Genomic DNA, 13878 nt, shown 5'->3' with positions numbered 1-13878 from the left:
AGTAGGCGGGTCTTCCCTTGTCCTGTGGGCGTCTCCTTAACTTAGGCTGCAGCGCTGGCCAATCGCAGCGCACAGCTCACACCTGGGAGTTTTTTTTTCTCCCAGGCTGTGAGCTGTGCGCTGCGATTGGCCAGCGCTACAGCCTAGGAGAAGGAGACGCCCACACGACAAGGGAAGACCCGCCTACTATAACTTAAGGAGCAAAGGTACCGGAGGGCATAACGGGAGAACGGAGCGGCGCCCGGAGATAATAGTAAGTGCAGTGAGATCCCCGGGCGCCGCTCTACATGGCAGCATACTTAGTTCACATAGTTTTTACAAGTGAAAGGTCCTCTTTAAATGCAGCAATCCACTTATCTATGCGAATGAATGACCTTTACTACAATCATTCATCCCCATACAGTTTCATTGTTTGTCAGCCGCAGTGTTGAGGAAATTATTCTTAAAACCCAATCCTTGTATCATTAATAAAGTTTAATATGCTTTGAAATAATGAAATAGACCCTGGTGGCAAGTGATTGGCTCCAACCTAGTTTTCAGCTAGTGTGGCCAACTTTATTTACAGCATATATAGTGTCTGACGACGCTGGTGCCAGTGAATGGCTGCAGCGGTGCATGTGATGACGGATGGGATGTAACACTTCTGGCCCACAGTTCTGGAAGCTGCATGGACGGGACCCTCAATCGTGGTACAGAGCCTCGGTAAATAGGTTAGTGGTTTTTTTTTATATATATACTTTCAGGGGTATAAGTAACATTGCTTTATGGTGGGGTCAGACAACCCCTGAATGTATAACACAAAATACCTATGTTTTACGTTTTGCAAAAAAAAAAAAAAAAATAGAAAATACAGAAAAAATTAATCTCATTCTCTGCTTTGATCCTATCTTACTGAAAATGAATGCTTCTGCACGTATACCAGGAGGTCAGTCCCCTCCATCCCTTCGATCAGCTCACATATTTAGAGGATGCTCAGATTTATGTAGATATACCACACAAGGGGACATATTTGGATTTCATCATTTTTATTTTTCCCTGAATTAATGAAGGACAAAGTGAATAGCTGAGTACTGTATCAAACAGTGCCGAGCTTGACCAACTTGGAATATAAAGCTTATGCCTTTAATCGGTGTCGTTTCGTTATTGCCCTGTGATATAGCAGCCATGAACCAAACATCCCTGTGGCTTCATAATGAATACGCAGTGCTTGTTTGCTTTTACCTCTAGTCTAGGCATGCAGGACCCATAAACACAGAAATGCATTAAGCAGGGGGACCCTTCTGCTGTGTATGACGGCTTACGCTTAAATATCGTGTATTGTTACTGCTTTTTTTTAGCTTCATTATATGTTCTCCTTTGTGTAGGATCTTGCAGGGTAGGGTCTTTATGCGGGCTGGTGGTCTACATGCAGTACAGAAGCTATGACTGTGTTGTTACGACATATGAGCAAGAATACAATGTAACATTGCGAAGAAGTATGCGAATGAGCTCTCCTCCAGAAGGAAGAAACCTCTCTCTATGGCTCCATTCAGACGCCCGGATGAACGGTCGGGATCTGTTCCGCAATTATGCGGAACGGGTGCGGACCCATTCGTTTTCAATGGGGCCGGAAAGGATGCGGACAGAACACAGTGTGCTGTCCGCATCTGCACTTCCGTTCCGCGGTCCCGAACTTCCGGTCCGCGGCTCCGCAAAAAAATAGCAATACCTGACAAGAATAGGCATTTTCTATTATAGTGCACATGGTCGGTGTCAGTGTTTTGTGGATCCGCAAAACACTTACGGGCGTGTGAATGGACCCTAATGCTGTCTACAGGTAGCTACTTCGTAGGTCAATGACTGATCCATTAAGGGTGTTTTCTATGTGTTTAATGTTAATGACCTAGCCTCAGGATTGATTATCAATATCATATCATATCAGCAGGGGTCTGACACCCAGCACTCAGCTGTTTGAAAAGGCCGTGACCTCCTCGCAGCTTACTATTCACGGCACTGTCCAATACATAACGACCGTGCTTGGTATTGCAACTCAGGCCCTTTCACTTGAATGGAACCGAGCTGCACCTAGCCCACATGAACGCAACGTCACATGGCCTAGAAAGAGGCTATGCTGCTCACTGAGTGCTCCTATCTCTTCAAGCAGTTGATCGGTGCTGGTGCCAGGAGTCAGACCCCCACTGAGGATAGGTCACCAATACCTGACTCCTGAAAACGTCCTTTAAAGAGCCTTCAAACATGACTTGAACATGAATCCCCTTCAAAAGGAAGAAGCACCCATCTGTAGACAGCTTTTTGGGGCTCTTGCCTCTCATCCATACAGTTGTCTCTTTTTGGAGGACATTTTGTCAAGGCTTTAAAGGGGTTTTCTCAAAACCAGAGGATCCACTACGATCCTCATCCATCATGAAAGCTGAGGCCCCAGAATGCCCTATGAGCATGCACATGTGTGACCAGCGCCCCATTCCCTTTTAAAGGCCTGCCGAGTACAGAGTTCTGTGTTAACTCCGACAGTCCCATAGGAAATACCTATAGAGGGCAGTAGAGAGACGTTTTTCTATCTGGAGAGCTAATTTGCATATCTTTTCCCAGGGAGCATTGCCTGTAAGACTGCCTATGCCAGCTGAAAAAGTATCCCCCTCCCCGATTGTTGAGATGAGATATGTGCAGTCCATTGCTATCACACTGAATGAATTGGGGGCTGTATTTCTTGCTTAGTGTCATCGGTTAGCACTTAGGAAAGTCATTTCTTCACAAGCTTGGCACAACACCAGCAAAGAAACTGAGTTAAGGTAACATTCATAGGCGTTAAAATGCCTGCATTGATGCAATTGGCAGTATATTGGCAGTGCTGAGTAGGGCATCCTGTGCGCCGATATGTTTTCTTTATAAAATTGGCAAGCCCCTACCCAGGTTATGCTATCAGATGTTCCCTGGCAAATATAATAGAAAGTCTATAAAGGAATAGATAGAAATTTACAAAAATCTCCCGCAGTAATGCCCAATAGATTTGTATCTTATCAGGTATTGGCAGTGCTCAACTATCTTTGATTGTAGTTTTTAATTGGACCCATTGTGATATCATTATTAAAGGTTTGGGCGGCAAGAAAAACACGAGAAGATCAGTGAACGTCAGAAACCAAATTGCTTTGGGCCTCGATCCACAGGATGCACTTTTTCAGTCTAGACTGCACTGTATTGTTTCATAGTCCATGGCGCCTTGCCATGAGGACAGCCATCTTGGCCATCTCCATGTCATGGATCCTACAGGCAAGGTTCTTCTGACATGGATACACAATGAGATCAGACACTGTTCTCGCACGGTTAAAGACGTATCATGTACCGAACCGGTAATGGGTGCTATAAGCAAGTATACAACATGAGCGAAATCTACGCAGTGCCACGAAACATTCCTTCATTCTGTGTGTGATCCGTACATACAAGGAGACCTTGGTTTCTTCTCCAGGACTCATTCACACCTATGCAGAACACAGTCCATAGGATAGCCCAAGTTATCGAGCCTGACATAATCAGCAATTATACAGAGTTTATCAGGATCATACACAGGAGAAGGCTCAAAATGTGTCTCCAGACTAAAGCTGCCCAGATGTGTCCTTCAATATGTCAGGATCATACACAGGTGAAGGGTTCCTGTCCAGATTATGTCACATAATCCTCATGCCCGGGAGCCGATTAATGCTCAAAATGAATATCAGTATTGTTAATATATTCTAAGAACAATGCTGTCCCCTTCTCCCTGGGAATCCACTTGAGGCTGTATATGTAAGAGGCAGGTCATAGGACCTCAGGGATGGTTGCCTGTAGGAAGAAAAAAACATGAAGACATTATTAATAATTATAGATAGTACGGAAGACCAGGGATGAATCCATATTTGAAAATGTACCCCTCTAAACTCACGAGACATCCGGACCCCACCAGCACCCTATGAACTAACCAGGGTGGTTTATGAGCAGCACCAGGCATGTCTTTCTGTATGTAACTGAAATATGTCTTACTTTTTACAAACAGTCCCAAGTTTAAAGGCCCTTTTGTTTATTGCATTGGTTATATCTGAATTTTTTGTATTAGCTTTGTCTTTTGCTGCCTTTATGTCTTCTCACACATTGCAGGCTGCTCAGTTCCATTCAGTGGGAAATCCATCAGACAAGTTCCCCGCAGCACAGTTTGCAGCCCTTCTGTCTGCTCTCTTGTGCTCATAAAGCAGGGGTTATTTACCTTCATGTTTTTTACAGACCCCACTGCATGGCCGGATCCATCTTCACTGCTGGGTTCAAGGCTCTGCAGATCTTAGGTCTTCCTGCATCAACATCTGGTTTGACGTGGGGCGCATGACCACAGCAGCCAATGACTGGCCGCATAGGTCACATGTCACCCATGTCGCGGCACATCACTCAAGTCATGTGCTGCACTTGCAGAGCCGTCAGGGCATTGATGGAGCCAGAACCCAGCGGCAAGGATCAGGTAAGCATAATCATTACTGCGGTTCCGGCCACGCTGTGAGGTCTGTAAAAAAAAATCATAAAGTTGAACAACCCCTTTAAATGGGTTATCAAGGAAATTATAAAGATGACCTATCCTCAGGATAGATCCTCATTATCAGATTGGTGGGGGTCTGAGTCCCGACACCCCTGCCAATCAGCTGTTTCAGCGGTTGTAGACAAAAAGGAAAGAGAAGGCGCTCATAGGGTGAATATGTAAAGGATTATTTCCCCTTTCAGACAGGAGGTAATATGCTCACCTGTTAGAGTTGCACCAATTGGGTGCAACCACAATGAGAGCCGAGTGATCTTGAGGGTTGGTTGGTGCCGCCGGCTTTGTCCAAAACACCCTTCGGTCGGTGCCGAACCGCCGAATGTGTGAGTATAGGAACTGTGGGTTTGGTGGACCAAGAAAGTCCAAGAAAAACGGACAAAGTAACAGGCGCAAATCCACAACCAATGGTAGAAAACAAATTGGTTTATATAGGTCCTGAATAAACCAATTTGTTTTCTACCATTGGTTGTGGATTTGCGCCTGTTACTTTGTCCGTTTTTCTTGGACTTTCTTGGTCCACCAAACCCACAATCGGCTGTTTCAGGGAGCACCGGGGAGTGCAGCCACCTCCCATCAGCTTTCCAAACACAGCCCCATTCACTTCAATGGTGAGCTGCAACTAGACCATGTGACCAAAGTATGGTGATGTCACATGGCATAGGAAGAGGCGCCCAACCTCTTCTAACAGCTGATTGGCGGAGGTTCCAGTTGGTGGACCCCCACCAATCTCATATTGATGACTTATCTTGAGGATAGCAAATACAAAAAAGTATACCGCGGCACTCTCATGTCTTCATAATTCCAACGTTTAATCACCAAATCACAGCAACGTTTCGACCAGTGTGGTCTTTCTCACTGCTTGGGAAAGACCACGTTTAGTATAGGCCATCAATATTAATTACCAGATAACTCCTTTAAGTTCATAATATGTGGTAAAGATGTCAGCTTAGATTTACACTGAAGGGGACTGAGCAGCCTGCAATGTATGAGAAAACATGCAAATATGTATTTATCCTGTAATACAGCCAATTCAGCAACAAACAATGAGATAATGTAATGAGATTAAAGATATATATTGTACAATGATTGGTATATATTTTACATGGTATATTTTAAATGTATGTGCAATAGCCCCAGTTCTATCCAGGCTGCACTGCTCATGATACTGTATGCTCAGTCGTACCTGCCATGCAGCAGAGTCCCTGGGAATGTTATCCATAGCTTGGCAACTATGAAGAGCAGTCCCATGGCAGATCCCTTGTATAATTACTATGGCTATAGTGACAATATTCTAAGCAATTCCAGCCCCCAGCCAACACATTGTATGTGCAATGTACTGCAGGTCGGCATGTTATTTCCTGTGATATATAGTATGGACAGTTGCAATGTACTGCAGGTCGGCATGTTATTTCCTGTGATATATAGTATGGAGAGTGGCAATATACTGCAGGTTGGCATGTTATTTCATGTGATATATAGTATGGAGAGTGGCAATGTACTGCAGGTCGGCATGTTATTTCCTGTGATATATAGTATGGACAGTTGCAATGTACTGCAGGTCGGCATGTTATTTCATGTGATATATAGTATGGACAGTTGCAATGTACTGCAGCTGCTTTCCCTTCACTTTGGGGGCTCTGTTCTAAGGATAGGAGCAGGTTCTAGAGGTGGGACAAACACCACTCTGGCATTGATGCCCTATCCTATACGTATGATATAAATGTTCCAGATGGGAATACTCCTTTAAGCTTTATCTCTACATTCTGTAGTCATTTTTCTTCCACTTTGTACAGTCACTTTATTGACATATTTCCTGACCTGTGAAACACTCGCACACATATACTAGATCCATAGTGAAAACCCTTGTCTTCTTCACGTTGAAAGCTTCTCTGCCTATAGCTGGATCATATGTTTCAGACAGCTGTTGACCAAATGCTTATTTAGCCGACAGCGATCTCTCCCGACTACCCCAAGCACATGCATACTCGACCGAGCACGCATGTATTCTGCATGGGGAGCGGTGAGTAAACCACTGACAGACAACTCTGACAAAAGGAGAACAAAAAGATTGACGTTGAAATTCAGCAGTCTCATCCTTCTCTCTTCCTTATATCTGCTGTGAGGGGAAGTCAGATAGATAGCCGGACCTATCAAAATCTTTAGGTTCAGTTGACATAAATCGAATGTGTATGGTCAGCTTAACTTCATTGCTCACCTTATTAACCTAGACAAGAAGTATTTGACCCATTTACCTCATCTCCCCTGTGTTTCAAGCTTCACCAACCTCCAACTTCTTGTTAACCATCTTCTGTCCTTCACCAACCTATGTCCCCCGGCTTCAGCCACAAAAACCATTGAATGTTGAGACCTGAACTTGGTCTCTCTATTACAGAGTGCTGAAATTTCTCAGTACTCAAGAAGCCTAATGTATCCCATCGTGCCATGGTAACCCCCTTACTTTATTTGCTCCTAAAATCAACCATGTCTATGATTGCGCTGATTGAGCACCATACATTCTCATTTCTGTGCGCCCTTGTCATTTGGTTTCCGATGGGGCTCCCTCTCCTGCCCATTTGGTCTGTCCCACCAGATCAAATACTATCTGTATTATTTGGATTTCAATAGTATATGCCACAAAACATATGATGCAATAGCCTAATTATAAACAGTATATGGGAAGCAATATCTGGATTGTGCATTCATCATCCTGGGTATTTGGCAAAGTTATTTATCCTCTGGTTTAGAAAGGTGGAAACCTAATTCCCTCTGGAGACACATTGTACTATTGGAAAGGTGCAATATGAACCAGAGCCCTACATGTTCTGAAGGACACTTGTGTCCTGACTCCTGAGCAAAAGATAAAGATCTATAATGATTTTTTTTTTGTTTTTTTGCAGATGCATTCCTAGGGTTACATGTTTTAAGTGGAAATTTTTCAGATTTGCTGTTTATCCTTGGCATTATGTTGTTCTGTACATCATATCTGTGAAGCATTCCGTTTTGTTAGATTTTATCATTGCTATGAGACAGAAAGTACTGAGAAATGTGAGAGAAATTTTGTAAAGGCAACTTAAAAAATCAGTTGCCTCCCCTGGACAACCATTTATCTAAATGATAAAGCAGAGGAAGTGAACTAATTGGCATGAGAATGGCAGCTGATACATCGGGTAGTCAGTTGTCATCACTGGGGTTAGCTGTGGGCTAAACCTAAAATATCTCCTGCAGCAACCAGAGTTTTGTATTGCCTTGTTCTCCAGCTATCAACTGTCTTCTCTGCCCCACCTTTTCTAAACTAGCTTTCTCTCAGAAATTTGTGAGAAATCCATATTGTGATACCAAGATGAGCTGCTTTCTCACTGAAGGATCAGATTACATAATCCCATAGAAGTCTATGGGGGAGAGAGAAGTGCAGAGAGAGAGACACACCACAGCAATGATTCAGCAGATTATGCAGCTAATAGTAGGTGTTATATTTCACCCCCAAGTGATTTATTCACATTTATTCTGCTAGTACCTCTTTATAATTTTCTATATGTTGCTTCTGAGGGAGCAAGAAAGAGTTAAGAAGTAGAATCTGCTGTCTCTATGTGTAGTCTATGGGGAGACATGATTACAACCAGTCTCCACCCAGCAGAGTTAGAGATGCAGTAAGCAATAGAGAAAACTGCTAAAATGGTTAGATATAGAGATATAACTCTTGTATACATATATGACAGCTTATTTTGAAAATGTATCTGAAAGTTTAGGTTGTCCATAAAAAACTTGTTTGCGTTGATGCCTCTAGAATGAGAGCAATTCTGACTAGCTGACATCCTGTTCCTATGACAAATATGCCATATAAACTACATAATTGATACATGACCCAAGTGTGTTAATAATGCCTAGTTCCCTTATGTGTAATCTAAAGTCACCCATGTTGTCCATGCTTTTAAAGGTAAAAAAAACTCTAAATATTTGGAAATTGACTTCCATGTTGTCTGGCCAAGCTTGCTTTCACCTGGGTGAAGGATTTATTTTGTTACCCTAGTGCTGTGTCTATGTACCCAGACCAAGGTCTGTTGGTGCCCCCTATTACCCATGACATGGGGCTCATGCTCCGACAGTCCCTCCCTCCATCTATGCCCCTGCTTCTTTAAAAGGGTTGTCCGAGTTATTAAAAACTTTGCCAAAATGCACTAAATGTTATAAAATAAAAAATTTGCCTATACTCACCTGTTACTCCTGTTTTAACCGCCGCAGCTTCGGTTTTCTTTGCGGTGTTTGTGTACAAAACTGCAGCATTGACATAGCCATGTACGGTATGTGACAACTGCAGACAATCACTGGCCCCAGTGGTCCTGAGCCATATGCTGCTTAGGCGGGTGATTGGTTGCAGCAGCCACAAACGATATACAGGCACATCAATTACATCATGGCTGAAGTGGGGAGCTTTGGAGCGGTGGCACTAGAAACATAGGGGTTCAGGATAAGGGGTGTAAGTTTTTGTATTAGTTTAATGCCCTTCCTGCTATAAAAAAATAAATAATTAAGTCGGACAACCCCTTTAAATGACTGGCAACGGGGAAAACCCCTCTACCTTACTCACCCTCTCCCATCTCTCCCCAAGCTTCTCATTGTTCACATACTTTCAGTTCTCCTTCAGGGTTCCCCTCTCCATCAGTCTTCACTTCTTCCTCGGTTTTCTGATCCTCTGAGTTAAGGTTTTGCATTTTTTTTCTTCGGACACATTTCAGGATGACAAGGCAAAGAATGACCACAGCCAGAAAACCGCCGACCGATGCTCCGACCAAAACTGCAACTGTGGAGTCCCTTTCTGGAGGAACTAGAAGAACACAGAAAGGGTGAACGGTCACTAGTAGCTCTGTACACAGGGAAGAAAAGCATATGGACACCTTCGGGCCAAAAAACATTTTTGAAATTGCATACTATTAAACATTTTCAACCGTTTTAATCTTCTCATGCATTCTCATACATTGCAGGCTACTCGGTTCCATTCAGTGTGAAATCAGCCAGACGAGTTTCTGATGGCTGAATCTATAGCTCCTCTCTCTTCACAAACTGACTAAAACAGAATAAAAACAACTTAAATAAAAATACATTTTAGCCTGTTTGAAGGAATTTACAGTGAATGGCATTTTGCAGCATGCTGCATAATTTGAAACATAGAAGCAGCATTAGCCAAATGGTTGAAAATGTTTTAAAAAAAACAAATTACGGTGATGATTTTTAATCAATAATATATGCTTTTAAACATGCAATGGATTGTTTATAACTGCAAACATTAAAGGCTATGTACACCTTCAGGAGACATTTTTTTATGATTGCATTTTACTAATTTTTTTCAGTACAACGCAATAATATATATATATATATATATATATATATAAAATGCACCCAAAGGTGTACATATCCTTTGAGCATTCATATCTGTATTAACTGGGCAGATGGTGCTGTAGGAAAACCATGCGTGCTACAACCCTATTTATAAATGTCTTCCCCTGGCATTTAATGAAACCTAGGTAACAGTTAATAGAAGGATCCTGGCCAGGTCAATACTTTGATGCCTATGTAATACCTTCTGTAAGGACCTCTAAGCGAATTTTCCCAGTGCCCTTGTGACGGTCTGGAGGGTTCAGCACATAACAATGGTACTCTCCTTCATCTTCCAGCTGAACATCATGGATTGTCACGGCCAAATCATTTTTGCTGGGGTTTCCTGTAAATTCTATGCGGTTTTGAAAACGCTCAAGTCGCTGGTTGATGATCTTCTTGTCGTACTGGATAAACTGTAGGTTCAGAAACAGGATAGTCACATTCTTGGTATGGAAATGGTAAAAAACTTGAACAATACGCGGACGGCATTAAGAGTTCATCTATTACATCTAGTTTCCACCTCATGCTGCTGGCTGTGGTATGATTTAGACACAGTCTTATGACATTGTTTGAAGGGCTATGTGTTCACTGTGTGGCACTGTTATGTACACACTCTATGGCAGTTATACAGCGGTGCTGTGTGGAGCTGTTTTTTGTGACTAGTGGTATTATCATGGTACAGTATAGCACTGGCTAGTAGAGAAGTCTTACATGTCTGATAGTGGCCTCCACAGGCATGATGCTTGCAAGATCTGAAAACCCAAGTGACAAAAGCATTGTCAAAGCAGTGTTAACAGTGAGGGACCTAAGCTAGGCAGCCTAGGCTGGGACAGGGCCGTCTTTTCGAATGGGCACGCTGGGCAGTTGCCCGGGGGCCCCACTTGCCTGGGGGCCCGCCTGCCCAGTGAACCCACCAGCCAACTTCCCAACCGTCATTTAGCAGCGTTGCCGCCAGGGCCGTCTTTACCAAGGGGCAAAAGGGGCAGCTGCCCTGGGCCCAGTTGCTCCTGGGGGGGCCCAAGGCAGCTGCCTCTTGAGCCCTGCTAGCTACTGCCCCGGGTGTCAGGCTGTCGGCTACACAGGCATCATGATCGTACTGTGTTAATGATCTTAATTCTAGGACCTTAATGAGTTTTGATCTAGGACCTTAATGACATCATTACCATGTGACCAGTAACCTAGCAATTACTGGTCACATGGCTATGAAGTCATCACAGGTCCTATCAGGAGTGTTGCAGAAGTTAACTGTGGAGCTTTTCTGTGTAAAGATTACATCAGAAAAAGGTGACATGGGGTTGTTATTTTAATATACTGTAAACTACTGTATAGTGGGGTGCTGTGTACTGTGTGGGGGGCTGTATACTGTGTGGGGGCCTGTATACTGTGTGGTGGGCTGTATATTGTGTGGTGGGCTATATATTGTGTAATGGGCTGTATATTGTGTGGTGGGCTGTATACTGTGTGTGGGGGGGGGGGGGGTGGCCTGTATACTGTGTGGTGGGCTGTATAGTGTGGGGGGCCTGTATAGTGTGGGGGGCCTGTATAGTGTGGGGGGGGGGGGGGGGCTGTATAGTGGGGGGAGTGCTGTACTGCTGTACTGTATAGTGTGGGGGGCTGTATACTGTGGGTGCGGTATAGTGTAGAGTGCTGTACTGTATAGTGTGGGGGGCTGTATCGTGTATAGTTTGGGGTGCTGTATACAGTGAGGTGCTGTATAGTGTGGGGGTCTATACTGCTCTACTATATACTGTGGGGTACTGTATAGTGTGGGGTGCTAAACTGCATACTGTGTGGTGCTGTATACTATAGGGTGCTATACTGCATACTGTGTGGTGCTGTATACTATAGGGTGCTATACTGCATACTGTGGGGTGCTGTATACTATAGGGTGCTATACTGCATACTGTGTGGTGCTGTATACTATAGGGTGCTATACTGCATACTGTGTGGTGCTGTATACTATAGGGTGCTATACTGCATACTGTGTGGTGCTGTATACTATAGGGTGCTATACTGCATACTGTGTGGTGCTGTATACTATAGGGTGCTATACTGCATACTGTGTGGTGCTGTATACTATAGGGTGCTATACTGCATACTGTGTGGTGCTGTATACTATAGGGTGCTATACTGCATACTGTGGGGTGCTGTATACTATAGGGTGCTATACTGCATACTGTGGGTTGCTGTATACTATAGGGTGCTATACTGCATACTGTGTGGTGCTGTATACTATAGGGTGCTATACTGCATACTGTGTGGTGCTGTATACTATAGGGTGCTAAACTGCATACTGTGTGGTGCTGTATACTATAGGGTGCTATACTGCATACTGTGTGGTGCTGTATACTATAGGGTGCTATACTGCATACTGTGGGGTACTGTATACTATAGGGTGCTATACTGCATACTGTGTGGTGCTGTATACTATAGGGTGCTATACTGCATACTGTGTGGTGCTGTATACTATAGGGTGCTATACTGCATACTGTGTGGTGCTGTATACTATAGGGTGCTATACTGCATACTGTGTGGTGCTGTATACTATAGGGTGCTATACTGCATACTGTGTGGTGCTGTATACTATAGGGTGCTATACTGCATACTGTGTGGTGCTGTATACTATAGGGTGCTATACTGCATACTGTGGGGTGCTGTATACTATAGGGTGCTATACTGCATACTGTGGGGTGCTGTATACTATAGGGTGCTATACTGCATACTGTGTGGTGCTGTATACTATAGGGTGCTATACTGCATACTGTGTGGTGCTGTATACTATAGGGTGCTATACTGCATACTGTGTGGTGCTGTATACTATAGGGTGCTATACTGCATACTGTGTGGTGCTGTATACTATAGGGTGCTATACTGCATACTGTGTGGTGCTGTATACTATAGGGTGCTATACTGCATACTGTGTGGTGCTGTATACTATAGGGTGCTATACTGCATACTGTGTGGTGCTGTATACTATAGGGTGCTATACTGCATACTGTGTGGTGCTGTATACTATAGGGTGCTATACTGCATACTGTGTGGTGCTGTATACTATAGGGTGCTATACTGCATACTGTGTGGTGCTGTATACTATAGGGTGCTATACTGCATACTGTGTGGTGCTGTATACTATAGGGTGCTATACTGCATACTGTGTGGTGCTGTATACTATAGGGTGCTATACTGCATACTGTGGGGTGCTGTATACTATAGGGTGCTATACTGCATACTGTGTGGTGCTGTATACTATAGGGTGCTATACTGCATACTGTGTGGTGCTGTATACTATAGGGTGCTATACTGCATACTGTGGGGTGCTGTATACTATAGGGTGCTATACTGCATACTGTGTGGTGCTGTATACTATAGGGTGCTATACTGCATACTGTGTGGTGCTGTATACTATAGGGTGCTATACTGCATACTGTGTGGTGCTGTATACTATAGGGTGCTATACTGCATACTGTGTGGTGCTGTATACTATAGGGTGCTATACTGCATACTGTGTGGTGCTGTATACTATAGGGTGCTATACTGCATACTGTGTGGTGCTGTATACTATAGGGTGCTATACTGCATACTGTGTGGTGCTGTATACTATAGGGTGCTATACTGCATACTGTGTGGTGCTGTATACTATAGGGTGCTATACTGCATACTGTGTGGTGCTGTATACTATAGGGTGCTATACTGCATACTTGGGGGTTTACATCCACTTTAATCATACAACTAAAAAAACGAAATAAATATAGATATATATATAAATGTACACACACTCTGGTGCTGGTGGGTAATGCTGGTGTGGGTACTGCTGGTGCTGGTGGGTATTAATGTTGGAGTGGCGTGTGTACTGCCTGGGTACTCTACATTGTGACATCACAAAAAAAAAAAATGTTTGGGTTTACATCCACTTTAAGTTATTAGTGCCCCTCAAGTTTTGACTGTAATATCTT

At 43.6% G+C, this 13878-nt stretch overlaps 1 protein-coding gene across 2 annotated transcripts in view; it reads right to left on the bottom strand.

Annotated features, from left to right (window-relative positions):
* Positions 1-1746: 1746 nt before the first annotated feature.
* Positions 1747-13878, bottom strand: part of SCN2B (sodium voltage-gated channel beta subunit 2) — a 39187-nt gene continuing 27055 nt past the window's right edge. The window contains exons 3-5 of one of the 2 annotated variants that reach the window (XM_040425695.1): positions 10128-10338; positions 9138-9374; positions 1747-3816 (exon numbers count right to left, since the gene is read on the bottom strand). In XM_040425695.1, coding sequence (XP_040281629.1) covers positions 9163-9374; positions 10128-10338 — 423 coding nt within the window. In that variant the 3' untranslated portion in view covers positions 1747-3816; positions 9138-9162. The remainder of the gene's footprint in view (positions 3817-9137; positions 9375-10127; positions 10339-13878) is intronic. The other variant, XM_040425686.1, reaches the window with a different exon arrangement.

The sequence above is a fragment of the Bufo bufo genome, chromosome 1 (genome assembly GCF_905171765.1).
Source record: "Bufo bufo chromosome 1, aBufBuf1.1, whole genome shotgun sequence".
Classification (NCBI taxonomy): domain Eukaryota; kingdom Metazoa; phylum Chordata; class Amphibia; order Anura; family Bufonidae; genus Bufo; species Bufo bufo.
This window is presented reverse-complemented; position numbering and strand designations above follow the sequence as displayed.